The following is a 20127-nucleotide window of genomic DNA, read 5'->3' as shown; positions in this document are numbered from 1 at the left end:
TCATACGTTCCAGAACAAAGCACAACTATGATATCTCAAGTCAAAGGATCTATACACTAGTATGATTTATGATGTATCATTGACTACATATTAATGCCCCTGTGATCATCGTTTAGTGGTCACGTTCGATAAACAATATAATATAATAACCTTTGATCAATTCTTTAATCATCAAATGGTTCTATTGTCTACCCATGTGTATATCCACCATGTCTAATATCATCCACTAATATACTGTGGTGATATAACACACACCCATTCTACAATACTATGGCCCAAACTGATTACCTATGCAGGGAACGATTTGATGATGTTTATTAAAACTCATCGAGACTTTTCACATGTCATATGCATGTAGCTAATATGGATGTAATATACAACTACAACATAGAGATAAAATTGACGTAGAAAACATGTGAAGTATGACAGAACTCTTCTTTTATTAATAATGTATATGCAAGATATACAACCCTTAAAACCAACAAAGCGATTAGATGTTAGGGCATATTCTAACACTTATTCCCCCCCCCCCCCCCCCAAAGTATCTTGTTTTCCCAAGTTTTCTCCTGTTAACTTTGAAAATCTCATTTACCCACCCATGGACGATTAAAATTAACTGAGTCTATTAGTTATATCATTTCCCCCCTAAACCGTAAAAACTAATAATTTTCTCCCAACTCAAGTAATCAAAAATAGCATTTTCCCCCCAGGGTTTTCAATTTTTTGGTGATGAAGAAAGTTCTCCAATGATCTCCAGGCAATGTTTTTTCCTCTTCGACACGTCCTCCTTTTGGCCCTCCTCCTCAACGTCTTCGTTTAGAGATGAAGACTTGGTCTTTCATCAACGATGATGACGTCGAGGAGGATGGGCAAAAGGATGACGCACCAGAGAGAAAGAGATGTTGCCTTGAGAAAGTCGGAGAACTCTCTTCATCGTCGAAAAATTAAATTTGAAAAATTGGAAACCCTAGGAGGGAAAATGCTATTTTTGAAAACTTGAGTTGGGAGAAAATTATTAGTTTTTAGGGTTTAAGGAGGAAAATGAAATCAAATTTAAATTCATTTTTAATATTAAATATAAAATGATGATTTTACCCTTAAAACTAACAGACTTAACTGTCCATGAGTAGATAAATGAAAATTTTAAAGTTAACGGAGAAAAACTTGAGATAACAACATACTTTGAATGGGAATAAGTCCTTTGACCTTACTCAAATTCTAAACTCTGTTTGTTGCCGATCCTTCTGCCTTGTAATAATTCTTGTTTCCGCTTTTGTGCATAGATGTGGTTGAAGTTTTGACAGGAAGAAGAGGTGTTCTAGTGTTGGACATACTCAAATTATATACAAGGGAGGTTGCTTCAGACATTATAAATAGCCACAAACACTTGGGGACTTTATGGAGACCAAGAAGCCTGACAATCTTGGTAGCAAGCAGTGGTTGGAAATTAATACAGAAACATGTAAATGACTAAGTAGCCCGGCCTTTGCCAAACAATTCTTACTGTGATTTGTGAGCATCATTTCATCACTCTGACAGTAATTACATTGCTGGATTTATTACTAATCATAGGATAATGTGTTTTTAGTTTTATCTAAAATGTTGCTATTGGTTCCAATTCTAGAATGAATGATATTTGATGTTCAATTTTTTCTTCCAGACTTTTCCATAATTCTAGTGGATCCATTATATTTATATATTGAACTTGTAATCTTTCATGGATGTGATGCCGAAAGAAAATAGTGGTCTTGAATCTATTCTATTGAGACGTTTCATTTCCTTCTTTAATTACTTATCCAAGGTTAATTGATTTTAAATAAAAAACCGTGTCAAGAGTCTATTTAGTATAATTTTCTTCATCCAATCTTAGAGCGACATATTGAAGTTTTACGAGATTTAACATTTCCACAAGCTATATGTTGATGAAAATAACAAAATCAATGCCATGATGAGAAGTGCATAATTTTAAAACAAAAATTGTTGTGTTAGAATATCAAGTTCATATCTAGAGCATTAAGTTTTAAATTATAATATTTAAAATTTTAGTTTTGATTATATTTAGGACTTCGGGTCTATATTTTTCATGATTTTTCAAACTTTAGATTATAAATAAGATACAATTATAATTTGTATTTACAAATATAAAACAGTTATAAAAATAACATAAATATTAATAACCACAATTTACTTTTTGCAAACGAGAAAATATATGGAAAAATTTTTAATTTTAACCCAACCCTTTAATATTAGAGTTGATCCGATCCGATCCAAATTAACTTGAAATTATCTAGTGTTTTTGTTTTTCAAAGTGTTTTTATCATTTTAATTTCTTCACCGAATTACTCTAACCTACTATTAATAAAACATGCAATATAATATTTTGTCTTCTTGACAAATGATCTAAAAATTTATATACTAAAACTTTTAAAATACATCAAGAATCTAAACAACAAATCAAATTCTTAATACTTAATAATAAAATAAAATATTTAAATAAAAAAATGATATAAGTAATTTTAAATATGCAAAAATATAATTATATGCAGTCAGCTTATGAGTGAGACTTTGGGTTTTTGAAAGTTGATAGATGAGAGTTTGGAATTACGTGAAAGCTCGGGTAGGAATAAGTCTTTTGGCCTATAATTCACGTTACCAAAAAAAAAAAAAAAACTAATGTATAATTCTATCATTATGAGTAGTATTATGTGTATGCATAATTTTATGTACAGATAATAATATGTCATTATTTGATTATGTAATTTTAAATTATAGGTGAAACAACACTCAATTACATGGTGATATGTCATTGTTGGTACACATTATTTGTGCATATAGTTTTATTGCCTCAATATAGGCTAAAGGACTATTTCCCACCCAAGATTTGATGCAAAGACAAACATACGCCTATGAGATTTCAAAAACTCAAATAGCCATCCAAAGTTTACTCCATTTTTAATCACCCAAGAATTTTTTGTTGGGGTTAAAAGTAAAACCGTTATTTCACTAGTAATATTAAAAAATATATAATTTTTATCATTCCCCTCATGTTTTGAAAACTGATATTTCACACCAGCCTCAACTTTGAAAAGTAACATCAAGAATCTGAACAACAAATCAAATTTATATACTAAAACTTTTAAAATACATCAAAAATCTGAACAACAAATCAAATTCTTAATACTTAATAATAAAATAAAATATTTAAATAAAAAATTATATAAGTAATTTTAAATATGCAAAAATATAATTATATGCAGTCAGCTTATGAGTGAGACTTTGGGTTTTTGAAAGTTGATAGATGAGAGTTTGGAATTACGTGAAAGCTCGGTAGGAATAAGTCTTTTGGCCTATAATTCACGTTACCAAAAAAAAAAAAAAGCTAATGTATAATTCTATCATTATGAGTAGTATTATGTGTATGCATAATTTTATGTACAGATAATAATATGTCATTATTTGATTATGTAATTTTAAATTATAGGTGAAACAACACTCAATTACATGGTGATATGTCATTGTTGGTACACATTATTTGTGCATATAGTTTTATTGTCTCAATATAGGCTAAAGGACTATTTCCCACCCAAGATTTGATGCAAAGACAAACATACGCCTATGAGATTTCAAAAACTCAAATAGCCATCCAAAGTTTACTCCATTTTTAATCACCCAAGAATTTTTTGTTGGGGTTAAAAGTAAAACCGTTATTTCACTAGTAATATTAAAAAATATATAATTTTTATCATTCCCCTCATGTTTTGAAAACTGATATTTCACACCAGCCTCAACTTTGAAAAGTAACATCCCCCCCCCCCCCCACAGACCCTTAGAGTTTTCTTTCTTTGGTGACAATGGTTGCCACCATCTCCACTATTTTCCTCTTTTCTCTCTTTGCCACCGTCAACGACATCCCAAAACAAACAAAGGAGCACCCACATGATAATTCAATGAAAAACATGACTGAAGATGATTCGATAGAAAATGCAACAATTCATTGTTTTCCATTGATTTGACTTCAAACAAAGACAAATCACATGATGGAATCTTTATCTAAAGCCGATTTGATGGAAAATGTGACAGATCTAGAGAAGTTGGCAAGGGCTTCATTTTCAATTCACCGTCATGATAGTACTTCTTCTTCTGTCTTGGAAAGTCATCAGCGGTGGCAGAGAGAAAAATGGTAGAGACAGTGGCAATCATTGTCGCCAAAAAGAAGAAAACCCTAAGGGTTTGTGGAGGGAAACATGTCACTTTTCAAAGTTGAAGCTTAAGTGAAATGATAGTTTTCAAAACCTAGGGAGAATGATAAAATTATATTTTTTTAATATTATTAGTAAAATAATAGTTTTATCTTTAATTTTAATAGAAAATTCGTAGGTAGTTGAAAATGGCGTAAACTTAGAGTGGATATTTGAGTTTTTAAGATCCCATTAATATGTGTTTGTCTTTACATCAAACCTTGGTTTGGGACATAGTCCTTTCGCCAATTAATATATTTGTCAGCCTGGAAATTCCTTTTTATTTGTTTGTTTTAGTAGGCTTTGACGATCGAGTTTTCTTGAATGGCTATGATGGGCGGCTCTTAAAGAGCCATAGACAAAGCCACCTTTCCTATAAAAATGTTTAAAAAAAACCAAAAAATTATCAAGAAGTAAAAAGTTCTCCGGGAAAAGGTCTATATAAATCGTTCCATCAAAAAATATTTATTACAGAGGGCGGAAGCCAAGATCCATAACTCACAAGCGTTATCAATCTTCTTTGTCATAATGAAACATGGTTTGGAGAAAGTGGTCACCATTGATGTTGAACTTGCATTTTTTTTTTTTTTTTGTTGCGTCTGAAACTAACTTCCTTCTTGAAATACTTGCACTAATGGTTTCTTTGAGTGAGCGTCCTTATTCATTGGTCTCACCTACTTGAACCCAAGTTCTCGTGTGCTTCATTTGTTGCCAAGATTTGTTAAATTCAACTAAACTCTTTGTCCCACCAGGGAGCCCTCGACTTCCCATATAAGGTCAAGTGCGAACTCGGTCCAATTCTTTCAAGCCAGATTGTCCTCTCGAAACTAAATTAACCACATACTGCACCAAGTAAGTTAAGAATTTAATTTTGAAATATCATTGGAAGGGATTTAATCTCATATCCTCTTGTGCATGAAACCACTACATTGTCACTCAAACAACTCTTTGAAAACATTGGTAAGTACTGTCGTCGACATCTAAATTAAAATCTTAAATTCTTGCAACAAAAATGTAGTAAAGGAAAGTAGGGATCGTTCTCTCGAAGAGTTTCAATTAGTAAGTCATTATTAATCACGCCAAAGCAAGGAAACTAGGGGATTTCAGAATTGAATACGAATTATAATTAAAAGTAATAAATAAAAATTGATGAAATAATCTAAAATAATTAATCAATTAAACAAACCTTGGTCTAGGGTCACATCCACCATTGAACTACGATTAATCATCGACACCCAAAAATATCAAGTTAATTATTCAAATATTCGTTGTGATAATAATTACCTACCCTTCCTTATAATTAGTTAACCAAAAACATGTATTCCAATTAACCCTTATTGAGTAACAACTCGAATATGATCTCGAATTTAATTAAACAATAACATTAAGAATTAGAAAGATCAACGAAACAAGATAACACAAGCGTACGACATTGTATTTAGTCTAGTTGAATATTTTCCCTAGAAATTATAGTTTTTGACACAACAAACAATAAATCTTTGTTGCCACTTCGATTAGATGGATTGAACAATTACGAATTCATCATCTAAACTAACAGTAGATCGTATTAATCAATAAACTAATTGCACACTTTAGTAATAAACTAATACAATTATAATAAATAATCCAGGAAAATAATCAATATTTGAATAATTAAAACATGCATTAAAAAACACAAATTAATCTCACAATTCTTGTAGTTCTATGGTTTCAGATTCCTTCAACCAAGAGAAAATATTCAGCCACTATAAACTATATTCAACTCTCTAATCCTCCAATTATGATGATGATGATCCCCCAGCAAAATAAAAATACATATATATATATACTCCCCCCACCCCCCCCCCCCCCACCCCACCCTCAGATCCGAAAATAAAAGTCAATAATAATCTTCTAATTCAGCTAAGCAAAAGTAACATGTATCTTCCCAAAAAAAAAAAAAAGATATATATCTTGATATATATTCTTTCTTATCTATCTAAAATAATCTCATTTTCCAGCTAATAATTATCTTTTTTCTATGAAACAAATCTTTAACTTTTTTAGAATATCTCAACTGATCTGGACGTCCAGATTTAAATTTCGAAATCTGCACTTATCATTTCACGTGCCCATGCCTAGTCAGCATCACATATTTTGTTGATTTGTAAATCTGTTTCAGTTTTAGACTTTTTAGCCCAACTTACTTTGAAAATGCTTAAAGCTTCTTAATTGCAAAAAGATAAATAATTTTATTAACTTGAATTAAATTTTCACACAAAATAAAGGAATTAGAAATCAAAATAATGACAATTACAACGTTATCAAACATATTTAATGCATATGTCTCCTTTGAAAATAAACTTGAGTAGACTTTATTTAAAAAAGAAAAATCATATCAACAACTTAATTTATAGGCTAAGTAGATGATGCAAGTCACGAGGAATACAAATGTTTGTATAAATTAATATAGTTGGATTGGGTGGTTTCCTTTTAAATAAGAACATGTTTGTCTTTGAATTTACTTAAAACATGCAAAAGTGGCAGCAGCTATCCATACACTATCTGCATTAAATGCTTTCAAATGAAGCCTTTGTTGCTTTAGGAATGCATGTGAAATATGTAAAGAAGAAAAGTATTAAAGGCCAAAAGACTTACTCCCACCCAAGGTTATGTGTATTATCAACCTCTTACATGCAAAGTTTCAAAAATTCAAATACTCACCTATCATCCAACTTATGTTAAAATTCTCTATTAGATATATAGATAAAACAGTCATTTTAACAGTAATATTAAAAAATATATAATTTTATGTCATTCCTCTCTCCGAATTTTGAAAATTAACAACTTCATCTCTATCTAAACCTTTTCAATCTTGAAAGTTATTTTAGATACATAAATGTATACACACTTATATATATCATTACCTGATTATATGATTTTCAATTAAAGATAAAATAACACGCAATCATGTGATAACATATATAAATGTGTACATATTTGTTTACCTAAAGTGAACACATGTAGTATTACTCTAAAAACATTTTTGAAAAAACCATTAAACATAGATTCAATTTCATCATATGACTTATTTACAATATCAAAGATTTTATGTCATTGAATTATGGGTATAGTTCAATCTTGTGGAAAACTAATCATACTGGCCTTCTCTTCAGTTTTAAACCTTTGATCTTAATTGTGCTTAAGTATAAAACTTGTTTAGTATTAAGAAACTTGAAATTTCAGAAGTGCTTGGATTTAGAGAAAATATTACTCTATAATAAGTATAGAAAGAGAGCAACACATAGAAATTATATGTCATCTTGAGTCATTTCATTGGTTGTTGAGGATTTTTATTGTAGAATCATCCATTCTAATTGTTTCATATTAATTTACTACCAAATCCTCTATTCTCATTGGCTTCTTAGAACCTTAAGTTGGCCTTCTTAATTTTCAAATAGATCAAGTCAATTGGGTTTGGAATTCTAGTTTTCTCGGTTGAATTATTGACTTTTAATTTTTTCTCTGACTGTTGAGCTTGATGCTGTTTTAGTTTTTGGAAATTTTGTTTCAATATTTGATTAGTTATAGGTTTTAGTGGGTTCTTTTCACACAAACTTGTTATTAGCTTTCTCATTCCAATTTATAGGCGTTTGTTCTTGCTTTTGTTGAAAGTCTACATCTTGTGTAATGCATTGTTAGGTAAATTAAAAATGTAAGAGCCCCTTATAGCTGGCCATTTGGTCTAATGGTATGACTAAACCCAAGGGTTAGTAAAATTAATAAAGTATTAGAACTTTCAATTAAAAGCTTAAGTTCGATATGTAACATATAACTACTGCAAATTAAATAAAATCAACTCGACGTTTGCTTTGAATCTGCTACAAATCAACTTAACATGACAAAGAGCATACTAAAACACCCGAGGATTTTGTCAATGTCTGCACAGATTTTGCCTTTGCAATTGGAAATCTTTGTTAATCATTGTAATTAGGGTTGAACACTTCCCGAGCCTGTTGCTTTAAAAGAAGCTCCATTTGCAAAGTCATCCCCGCTAAATAAAATTTCAATAAAATTATGCACATAATTTTTATATATAATTTTATATATAAACAATAATATATTACTATATAATTGGATGTTATTTTATTTTTAATTTTTAACTATATAATCACATGATGATACATCGTTATTTGTACATAAAATTATATATATAGTATTACTTATAAAACAATGGAAAGAGCAATAGCAAAGTTATTAGCAACTTGAGCAACCATAATTCAAGTGTTTCTTAGTAGATGATGAGAGAGAGACAGAAAGAGTTGAGAAGAAAGTGAAAGTTGGGTTGTGTTTAGAAAGTGAGAGGCACTTGAGAATAAATAAAAAAGGCAAGTAGTTTGTTATAGTGGGTGATCAAGCTACAAATAGCAGAAGTGACAAAGTGAATGTAGCCACAAAAATTGAAACAACTTAGATGTGGTAGTTGAGGAAGTAGCTTTTATTTGTAGATTTTGATATCAGCCTATCATATTGGGAAAGTGGTTACAGTTCAACCCATCATAATGGTAGAAGATAAAATTTAGGGGGCGTTTGGTTCGGGGTTTTTAAGATTACTTTAGTAATCTATCTTTTATTCCCTTGTTTGGTTTGTCAGTAATAAAATATTACAGTAATCTTCTATTACCAATACTGACGTGACAGGTAATATTGGTGGTAATCTGATTACCACCTTCACCTTAGGTATTTAAAGATTACTGAGGTAATCTTGAGTTTATTGTAATTATATTATTATTTATTAATTTTTTTAGATAAAAATAAATTTATTTTTAATTAATATGATAAATAATATAAAAAATATTTAAAAATAATTATATTCAAGGGTATTTAAGTAAAATAATTTACTAGTAATCTTTTATTACATTTAACCAAACACAATAATTATTTATACCTACCAAATTTTATCAAATATAGTAATCATTTATACTCAGTAATCTTCTAAGTAATCTATCTTCAAGGAAATCTTTCTATTTTGGTAATAAAACATTACCCAAACCAAACGCCCTCTTAGAGAAATCTTTTAACTTGTAATACATACGATGTTATCCCTTTGTGTCCAAATGCATTATAAAACTATATGTATTTAGTTTTGATTATTCGATTAGATACTTATTCTCATATTAATTGCACAAATTCATCCATAATACTGAATGTTATTAATCAATTGAACCACTATGTAGTTACGTATTTCTTAAGCATATAGGTTATAGAACTTGAAATTAAAATATTTAGAGATACAAACAAACTTGATAATTAACACAAAAACAATTTAAGTTTGATTTGATTGTCAATATATGAACAGGTCTTATTGTGCAATAACACTCAGAATCAAAACATGATGATAGTGAATGGCACATGTATCGCTTCAATATGATTTGGGAATAAGACTTTAACTATTTTATAATAGGTTCTTTGGACCCTCACATTAAAAATGCAATAAACTACGACAATCCACACTTATCACCTAAAGATCGGATTTGAAGCATAATGGATCTTTACACTTGTCACCTGGTTTGAATTTAATCAAGTGAAAAAAAAAATGATCAATGCATACCCATATAAGAAATTCCTACACTCGTGTCTTTATGTGATTAAAACACAATCATATGATGATATATCATTTAAGAATCTAATTAAATACCTAAAATTAAATGTACATAATAATACTCTTAATAAAAAGCAAGAGTAGTGTTATTTTATGTTGATTAATAATTAAAATCATTTTAGAGGTTAATCTTATAAACATATTCTGTTCGATTTCAAAATAAATCTTCTTTTAAGAACTTTCTTTCTAGACTAATTTTTTATCCCCATAGATTCTAATGAGTCAAATTTCAATTGCTATTTTTCCTTTGAGTATTGCTATGTGGACACACAATTAACCACAAATAATTATATGTTATAATTTGATTGGATAGTTTTAAATTGAAGATAAATCAATACCCAATTATATAATGACTATAATTATTTGTGTATAAAATTATATATATTATTTATTTATATAGTTTTATTGTTTTTTTATAAAATATATATTATTTGTGCTTAAGAAAAAGATTTCCACAAAACAAATACAAGCAAAATCCCAGTTATTAAAAAAAAAAAAACTTTCACAAATTTAAGATACTTCTACAAATTTGATGTCCTTAAATATTTTGTTTGTTTTTCTTATCATATATTTTATTCATATAGAATTTTACTAAATTAGTTATCATAATTTTGTGTGTGACGAATTGAGGAACAGAGTAGAGTGGACCGCAGGAAAAAGAAGACAACACCCAAGAAAATTCTCCAGCAAGCAAGTCAGCAGCAAAAACAACACAACCAAGGCCATCAAGGCAAACAATACAAACAAGACCAGAAGCAAGGCAACAGTAGGAGGCATGAACCTATAAAAGAGAGAGAATGAAGCACCAGAGGAAGAAAGACTGGAACCTGGAAGCACCCAGGACTGGAAAGCACAGAAGAGCTGGCCAACAGAACCAACCAAGGCACCCAGGAAAAAAAACTGTCTGGATGAGGAATTGCAGACAAATAGCAGAAGGAAACTGGCTTGGCTAACTAGGAGGACAGATCCAGATAAAGGGCAGCTGGATTTTTTGAAACTTAGAGAAGAATTAAACAGTGCGGAAACCACCAATGGAAGAAAAGGTGCAGCAGAAAATGCAGCAAACAATAATATTGTAGAAACTACTTGCAAATAAGGGAAGTTATCGGGCATTTCAACTGCAGTATCCACGGGAACAGGCACAGAGAAGCAAAGCAGGCTAGGCCAAGTGATGAATCTCGTGTAAATCCACCAAATACCTAATACATTTCTAGATATAGCTAACAACACCAAGTAGTTGACTTCCATCGAACATTATGAAGCTTCTAAACCTACTTCAACAATCAAATTGATGATGTGACAAATACATTTCTAATGGAAAATTTTGCCTTCACAAAAAGGATCTTTATAAAGAAATAAGAGAATTCCTAGCAGCTGTAAATTTTACTACGTTCTCTCGCGCACATTATGTAGTGTAATGTCATGTTTAGAGAGTTCAACATGCATATTATAACCAAGTGAGTTTGTGTCTACTAACTGGTTAAACCTTGGTTGTATTTAGTGTGTCTCTCCTTTAGGTGTCACCTCATCATCAAAGTCTTGTTCTTGAAATCGATCAAGATTATACAAATTTTGCATATCCCATATGTCTCTTCATTAGACTTGTTTTTTCGAAGGTTGTTTCATTTAGTGAAATATTGTCATACCTTTGAAATAGGATTGTTATTTGTTTGTGTTTAACTAGATATAGTTCTGATAGTGCTTTAATTTGGGATGTGTAGATCTTCTGAGTGAGAGAATAGAAATGGATCAAACATTTTTATTTCTTCTGTCATTGAAGAAAATGGAACATGATACTCGTTATGATCAAAATGTGAAGAAGATGATTCTTTGATTCCAAAATTTAAGGATTTCACTATGAATTTGAATTAAAATATAAAATACTTTAAAGTTGAGAGATTTAAATAAATACTAATATAGATAAAATAATAAATAAATAAATATAAATTATGAGAAAATTGATGAAATTGGAAAGAGTTTGTGAATAGAGAGTAAGAATATATTAGCAAAAAAATTAGAGTATTTTGTGAGTAACAAAAGGGTTGAGGGGTGTACAGAAATGTTTTTAAAATTGGATAGGTGATTGAACTGATTATTTCACTACTTTGCAGTTTGATCGATTTAATTAGATAATTAATGAGTTCAACCTATTACTAAATTATTATGTATTTTTTAATAGTATCAAATATTTATAATATTTTTTAAACATAAAATATATAAATATAATTTCAAATATGTTAATTTAATAATTGACACTCTATTACATAGATAAATAAAAAAAATCAATTACAAATTTTATGATTAATTCAATTAAGATTCTACAAATTGTAACTCTTTTAAGTTTTAGTAAGATTAAAATTGTGTAGTATTATGTGAACTTGGTTTTATTAGTTTTAATAATTTTCCCGGTTTAATGGGTTTATTGAGTTTAATTAAATCTTAAACAAGTTAATATTTATGTATAAAGCAAACCATGTTATAAAACCAAATCAAATTTTAAATTGACTCACAATTTAATTGACCAAACCGATAGATCCAATCCGATTTAAAAAACATTGGTTTAAAAATTTGCACTTACCAACCTTAGTGTCGATGGTCAAACTAATAAAATAAATATTTTTTAAAAATTTACCACTGAAAGAGTAAAAATTTTGCTTTATAGGGGCATTTGGTTAAAGGTTTCTAAAAATTACTTTGTTAATTTACCTTTTATTACTTATATTACTTTGTTTAATTTATAAGTAATAAAAAATTTTGGTAATCTTCTATTATCAATAGAGATGTGACAAGTAACCTGATTACCATATTTACCTTAAATATTAAAATATTACTAAAGTAATCTTGATTTTGTTATAATTATATTTTTATTTATTAATTTTTTAAGAATAAAAATAATCTCATTTTTAATTAATATAAATAATAATATAAAAAATATTTTAAAATAATTATATCTAAGGTATTTAAGTAAAATAATATAGTAATATTTTTTATTATCATTAGTAAAGTTAAATAATTATTTATATTTTTTAATTAAATTTTATTAAATATAATAATAATTTATATCTAATAACTTTTAATATAATTTATTTTTAAAATAATTTTTTAATTTTAATAATAAAATTTTATTCAAATCAAACATTCTCTTAATAATTTTAGTGTGAAGGGGTTGAACCGGTCTTTAAGGTTCCGTTCTGGGACCGTGACTTGGCGTGTCCCTATTCAACTCCTCTCATGCCTAAACCTAAGCCTGCCCCCCCAGCAAGGACTGGTCCAAGCTTAGCCCGGGCCCTAGGGCGGGCTTTTTACTTAGCTATTTGTTAAAACTCAAAAGCCATAAAAGGAAAAAACAAAGGGTTAGAATTAAAACAAAATAAAATAATCTTTGTAAAATAAAATAATTAAAAGAAACAAAGCAAGTCAAGCCAGCACTCGAAGACTACGCGCTATCGCAGTCCCAGTCGTCGCAGGAGCTTGGAAAAATATGGCCTCCCCTTGTTTGACCCGATAACTCCTTTTGCCTTCTTTTTCTACGCTTGATTAAACCCTATTTTTCTTCCTTTTTTTCTTTGGCTTCTTTCCTCGCTTCTTCTTAAGCTTCTTTTTTCTGAGGCTTTTAGTAGTTGAAATTATGTTATGCTCTTGATGATGATGATGGCGGTACTTATTCTTCATTTTCACCTGGAAAGATCGATGCTTGCTCGTTGTTTTGAATTCCCTTTGTTGGTTCTTTGATGTTGTTCTTCCAGGCCTCCTGGGATCTCAGGTAGAACTCTTTATTTTTAAGTTGATCAAGTCAACTGGGTTCTCAATTGTAGACTTCATGTTAAATTTCTGCTTCGAAATTCTATCTGGACCGCTCAATTTGATTTGTTGTTTTTTTTCTTTTGACTTTGGAATTTTGTTTCAGGGTTTGATGTTGTAAGGACTTTGCTTTTGCGAGTTCAGTGAGTGCAAGTTTGTTGTACAATAATTAGCTGTTAGTTAGTTATAGATTTTGGTGGGTTCTTTTCAATAGACATGGAGTTAAAGAGTTATTCTTTTAATGGGTTTTCTCTATGGATATTACTTAGTTGTAGTTTGAGCTATGCTACTGAGCAAGATATTGCTTGCTTGAAAAGTATACAAACTTCACTTGAGGACCCTTATAATTACTTGACTGCTTCCTGGAACTTTAACAATAATACGGAAGGATACATTTGTAAGTTTGCTGGGGTCGAGTGTTGGCACCCTGACGAGAATAAGGTTTTGAATCTCCGCCTTTCGGATATGGGACTCAAGGGCAAGTTTCCTCCTGGCATTGTGAATTGCTCGAGTATGACTGGGTTAGATCTTTCAAGCAACAATCTCTCTGGAAGTCTTCCAGAAAATATTTCTCATTTTGTTGGGTTTTTGACTTCTCTTGATCTCTCATCGAATAAGTTCTCAGGGAATATTCCGGTGAATCTTGCTAACTGTACCTATTTGAACACCCTGAAACTGGACCACAACCAGTTCACAGGTCAAATTCCTGCACAATTAGGGCAGCTTGATCGGCTGAAAACATTTAGTGTCGCTAATAACCAGCTTACCGGGCAGATTCCACAGTTTACCAAGTATGGTGCTAAGTCAGAAGATTTTGCAAGTAATCTAGGACTCTGTGGGTACCCATTGAAGACGTCTTGCCCGTCAGCTTCAAAGGAGATTCACACTGGAGTTATTGCTGGGGCAGCAATTGGTGGAGTGACTTTTGCTGCGATAGTTGTGGCTATTTGTCTCTTCTTCTATTACCGTAGATATGCTGTGAAGAAGAAGAAGGATGATGATCCTGAAGGAAATAAATGGGCAAAGAGCTTGACAGGAGCAAAAGGCATTAAGGCAAGCTAATTTAATATTAAACTTAGAAAGCATGAAAAAATCCTTCATGAATACAAATTCATTTTGCAATTCTATATTATCATTATAATCATTTGCTTAAAAGTCTATCTAACACCTTTATTATACTAATAAATATTTGTTTACCAGGTTTCCATGTTTGAGAAGTCAGTTACAAAAATGAGATTAAGTGATCTCATGAAGGCTACTAACAACTTCAGCAAAAGTAATATTATTGGGTCAGGAAGAACTGGGACAATGTACAAAGCAGTGCTTGAAGATGGCTCTTCACTTATGATCAAGAGGTTGCAGGATTCTCAGCGTTCTGAGAAAGAATTTCTATCTGAGATGGCTACTTTGGGGAGTGTGAAACATCATAATTTGGTTCCTCTTTTGGGCTTTTGCATGGCTAAACAGGAGAGGCTTTTGGTTTATAAGCACATGGCCAATGGTACCCTGTATGATAATTTACATCCTGCTGATGATGGAGGCAAGCCTCTGGAGTGGTCCCTGAGGCTCAAAATAGCTATAGGGGCAGCCAGAGGATTTGCTTGGCTACATCATAACTGCAATCCCCGTATCATTCACCGAAATATTAGCTCTAAATGCATTTTATTAGATGCAGAATTTGAGCCTAAAATATCTGATTTTGGCCTTGCTAGGCTCATGAACCCAATCGATACGCATTTGAGTACCTTTGTGAATGGAGAGTTTGGGGATTTGGGTTATGTTGCTCCAGAGTATACACGAACTCTCGTAGCCACACCAAAGGGTGATGTTTACAGCTTTGGAACCGTGCTTCTTGAGTTGGTGACTGGCGAGAAACCTACCCATGTGGCTAAAGCTCCTGAAACCTTTAAGGGAAATCTGGTGGAATGGATGTCACAGCTGTCAAAGAGTGGTCAACTCCGAGATGCTATTGACAAGTCATTGCTTGGGAAGGGTGTTGATAACGAGCTTTTCCAGTTTCTTAAAGTTGCATGTAACTGTGTCCTTCCAGAGGTTCCCAAGGAGAGGCCTACCATGTTTGAACTATACCAGTTTCTAAGAGCTATAGGGGAGCCCTACAATTTTACCATTGAGGATCAGATTTTGATTCCCTCTGACATCGATGGTGCTGATCACATCGAAGAACTTATTGTTGCACGAGAGGATACACAATAATTGACAAAAGGTATGACACACGTAGTGGTGTTTGTTGTAATTTATATGTAACTATCTATTGTGCACTATCTAAATAAATGTTAATATTACATATAGTGTTGATGGTTTAGTTGCTAGTATGACATTTCAGTATTGATAATATGATACATCGCTGAAATGGCATCAATATGTAGTCTCCACCGCCAACATTTATTGGCTGTATCTCTAGTCTTTATCACAGCTTTCCTTTGATTCCCTGGGGATTTATTTAATGGTATTTTACCTATTCTGCATCTGTTTATCCTTTATTTGGCATTGCTGTTAAGAGATATTGTAGCTTTAGGATCTAGTTACCTCCAAAACATGCTAGTAAATAAAGGGTTGTATAGATATGTACCATTATTTCGATAAAAACTGAACTTGATTAGCTTTGGCTATTTACAGTATTGGACAAATGCTTGTTACAAATGTTGTGGTTTTGATGTACAAAGTATTATTAATTAGCTTACAGATATTAAGTTTTAAGATGTTGGTTTCCAAGTTTTATGGTTGGAGTTTATAAATTTTTTGATGATGAATTGATACAAAAACTGTGTAGCAAAACCTGAACTTGAATTAACAGCGGTTATCCTAGCTTACGGGTAGTTCAGAGTTTGAGCTTTATGCAAGAGCTGCAGTGTTGGTAATGCTACTCCTATACGGTAACAAATTCCTTTGTAAGTTCCTTATTAGTACAATTACACGAAAACACCAAATAATGTAGATTGAGTTGATATGGTGTTAGGATCCCAAGTGCAAGGTATGGGACTTGGATCCTACATTGGAAAGTATGGGCAACTAGTATGGGGTTTATATGGTCTTGGGCTTTCCCATCTCAATAGCTAGCTTTTGAGATGTGGTTCTCTTAAGGTTCGTATCATTTGGTATCAGAGTCATTACCATGTCTTCCAATTGCAATCGTGCGGCACGGGTGGTGACGTTGGCATTGCAGTGTTGGCCCGGGGCTAGCAGGGAGCTAACGCACAGTCAGCCCGCATGGGCGTCGAGGCTGCGGAGCGTGGTGGTATGTTAGGATCTCAAGTGCAAGGTATGAGACTTGAATCCCACATTGAAAAGTATGGACAACTAGTGTAGAGTTTATATGGTCTTGGGCTCTTCCATCTCAATAGTTAGTTTTTGAGGTGTGGTTCTCCTAAAGTTTGTATCATATGGGATTGGGAATAGGAAAAGGAAAAGGGATAGAGGATGGGATAAAATGAGATTCCATTATTTACAGGTTAAGAGAATGGAATGAAATGCTTTCCTAAGAATGCCTACTCATTGAGAAATGGGAAAATGGTAGCAGGCGACTTACTAGAGAAGAGAGTGAACCCATAACATTTAGGAAGCAAGTTGAATCATAGCACAGACGCTGAGCCTCTGCAAGTGAACTGGCAACAACAGATTGCTTTTCGCTGTGCTATGTTACAAGATTGCCACCCCTTGGCGTACAAGGCAGAAAGAAAATATGGCCGACGGACTATTTCCCACCCTCATTTAGCATAATTTCAAAAGCATACCAACAGCAAATGAACAAACAAAACACCCATATGTGGATTAACTGTTATCAAAATTTTTAGTTAAAGTCAGGGATAACCTTTAAATCTTAAAACTTTAAAAATTTATTCTCTAGTCCCACCCCCTTCCAAATTTTAAAGACTAACACTTTAATCAATTTTCAAAGTTTAAAAAGTTTAAATTTCATTTTTAGAGTTTGTTTCTCTTCTTTGCCCATCACCATTTTAGTCAACGGCCAATATTTTTCACTCATCTTCTAGATTCAACCACAAGGCACGGTCATCCACCACCGCAAAGGACAATAAAACATCATCTTTTATCATTCGAAAGATGTAACAAAAAAGACGATGTTTCATCGTCTTTCGTCACTTCTTCTCAATTTGAATAACATTTTATTGTCTAGATCTAAATAACGAAAAGTCATTCTTTGTTGAAGAGGATCATAATTTCTTTCTAATCGATGACTAGATTCTTTAAACTATCGAAGATAAAACCTAAAAAGGAAAAAAGTATATTTTCTTAAATTTAATTATGTAAGAAAATTATTAATTTTTTAAACTAAAGAGAGAAATAATATAAATTTTTGAAGTTTAAGAATGGAATATCTCTCATTTAATATTTTAATAGTAATTTTATAAATAAATATTTGAATTTTTTATTTAGATTTACTTTTAATGTTGGACTAAAATTAATTAAAAAATTATCCTTGGGCCAAACAAAAAACCTCTATTAGAGTCTCTCCTGGGACCGTCCTTGTGCACAAATAAGACTTTAGAGTGGCAGAGCGGTGAAAGTCATTGCTTACTCAGGAAGAAACAAATGTCAACACTGAATTTAATCTAAGCACGCTATCAAGTATTAATTAATATATTGAGGAAATGCCTGCGAGAAACATGACTGAAGGGGAGCTCCTGCGACGACTTAAGACTGCGATAGCGCCTAGACTTTAAGTGCTGGCTTGACTTGCTTTTGTTTTCCTTTAGATATTTTATATTGGCCAAAGGATTATCTTCCAAGTAAACTTTAACGAAGACTACAAATTTAAATATTTATTTATAAGTTATTTTTTTAAAATAAAAATAAAATTATTATTTTATTATTAAATCTTAAAATTATAAAAATTTACATTATTTTTTTAATTTAAAAAAATAATAATTTTTTTTAAGATTAAATTATGAAAATTTTATTTTTCTTTTTAAATTTTTTCTTTTTTCTCTTATGGTTAAAAAAAAATTTTACTATCAGCGAACCTTTCCACAACAATATTCTCCTTTCAATTGTAGATGTTTCATTGGATAAAGAGGATTTATTGTCCTCTAATCGATAAATCAACATCAGATAGACCGGATTGGCCAAAGAATCCTCTTATATTGATCTATTGTATTAAAAACATTAAGCAGAAATTTAGAGTTTGGTGTTGATTTCTATATTAGTTAAATAAAAAAGAAACCAAAAGATGAAAATTTTGAGGAATTAATTACAACTATTAGCATGTAATTAATTGTACGTAATTTTAGACCGGCTCGTTCAAACCGGTTTCCGGTTCAATTAAAACGTGATGCATTTGGAATTAAACCGAGGCTCAACCCAGATGGGCCAGCAGCAGCAGCACCCAGTTTTACTTTGTTTCTCCACGCTTACTGAAACTTTAACATGATTGATGCTAGCCCGGTTTGAAAAATGAGATTGAATAACTCCCCCATTTCCATGCACCCTGTCTCTGTGAATTTTAAACTCTGTTTGTTGCCAAATCCTCCTGCCTTGTCATAATTCTTGTTTCTGCCTCTGTGCATAGATGTGGTTGAAGTTTTGACAGGAAGAAGTGGTGATCTAGTGTTGGACATAACTCAAATTATATACAAGGAAGGTTGCTTCAGACATTATAAATAGCCGCAAACACTTGGGGGACTTTATGGAGACCAAGAAGCCTGACAATCCCGGTAGCAAGCAATGGTTGGAAATTAATACAGAAACGTGTAAATGACTAAGTAGCCTGGCCTTTGCCAGACAATTCTTACTGTGATTTGTGAGCATCATTTCATTTCATCACTCTGAAAGTTACTGCATTGCTGGATTTTTACCTACCTGAAAAAAGTTATTACCGCTCATGTAATCATAGGATAATGTGTTTTCATTTTTTATCCAAAATGTTATTATTGGTGCTAATTCTAAAATAAATTATATTTGATGTTCAAATTTTCCTTTCAAACTTTTCCATAATTGTAATTGATCTATTATATCTATATTCGATTCGATTCACAATCTTTTACGGATGTGATGCTGAAAGAAAATAGTGGTCTTGAATCTATCTTATTCAGACATTTTATTTCATTCTTTAATTACTTTCTCCAAGGTTCATTGATTCTAGATAGAAAACCGTGTCAAGAGTCGGAGTTAGTATAATTTTCTTCGTCCAACCTTAAAGCAACATATTGAAGTTTTATGAGATTCAACATTTCCACAAGCTATATGCCGATGAAAATAACAAAATCAATCTCATAATGTAAAATGTATAATTTTAAAACAAAAATTGTTGTGTTAAAATATCAAGTTTATATTTATCTCATATTTGTACAACTTCAAGGTTTGTAATTAACATTGAACTATTGAGTTTTAAATTATAGTATTTAAAATCTTAGTTCTGATTATATTTAAGATTTTGGGTTTATATTTTTTATGATTTTTCAATCTTTAGGT

The 20127-nt window shown here is 31.3% G+C and overlaps 1 protein-coding gene across 1 annotated transcript; it reads left to right on the top strand.

Moving 5' to 3' along the window:
* Nucleotides 1-13300: 13300 nt before the first annotated feature.
* Nucleotides 13301-16166, top strand: LOC123196467 (probably inactive leucine-rich repeat receptor-like protein kinase At5g48380). Its single transcript, XM_044610512.1, has 3 exons — nt 13301-13642; nt 13787-14733; nt 14881-16166. Exons 2-3 carry the CDS (start codon nt 13897-13899, stop codon nt 15892-15894), a joined length of 1851 nt encoding a protein of 616 aa, XP_044466447.1. The 5' UTR covers nt 13301-13642; nt 13787-13896; the 3' UTR covers nt 15895-16166.
* The last annotated feature ends 3961 nt before the right edge of the window (nt 16167-20127 follow it).

This window comes from Mangifera indica, chromosome 14 (genome assembly GCF_011075055.1).
Source record: "Mangifera indica cultivar Alphonso chromosome 14, CATAS_Mindica_2.1, whole genome shotgun sequence".
Lineage (NCBI taxonomy): Eukaryota > Viridiplantae > Streptophyta > Magnoliopsida > Sapindales > Anacardiaceae > Mangifera > Mangifera indica.
This window is presented reverse-complemented; position numbering and strand designations above follow the sequence as displayed.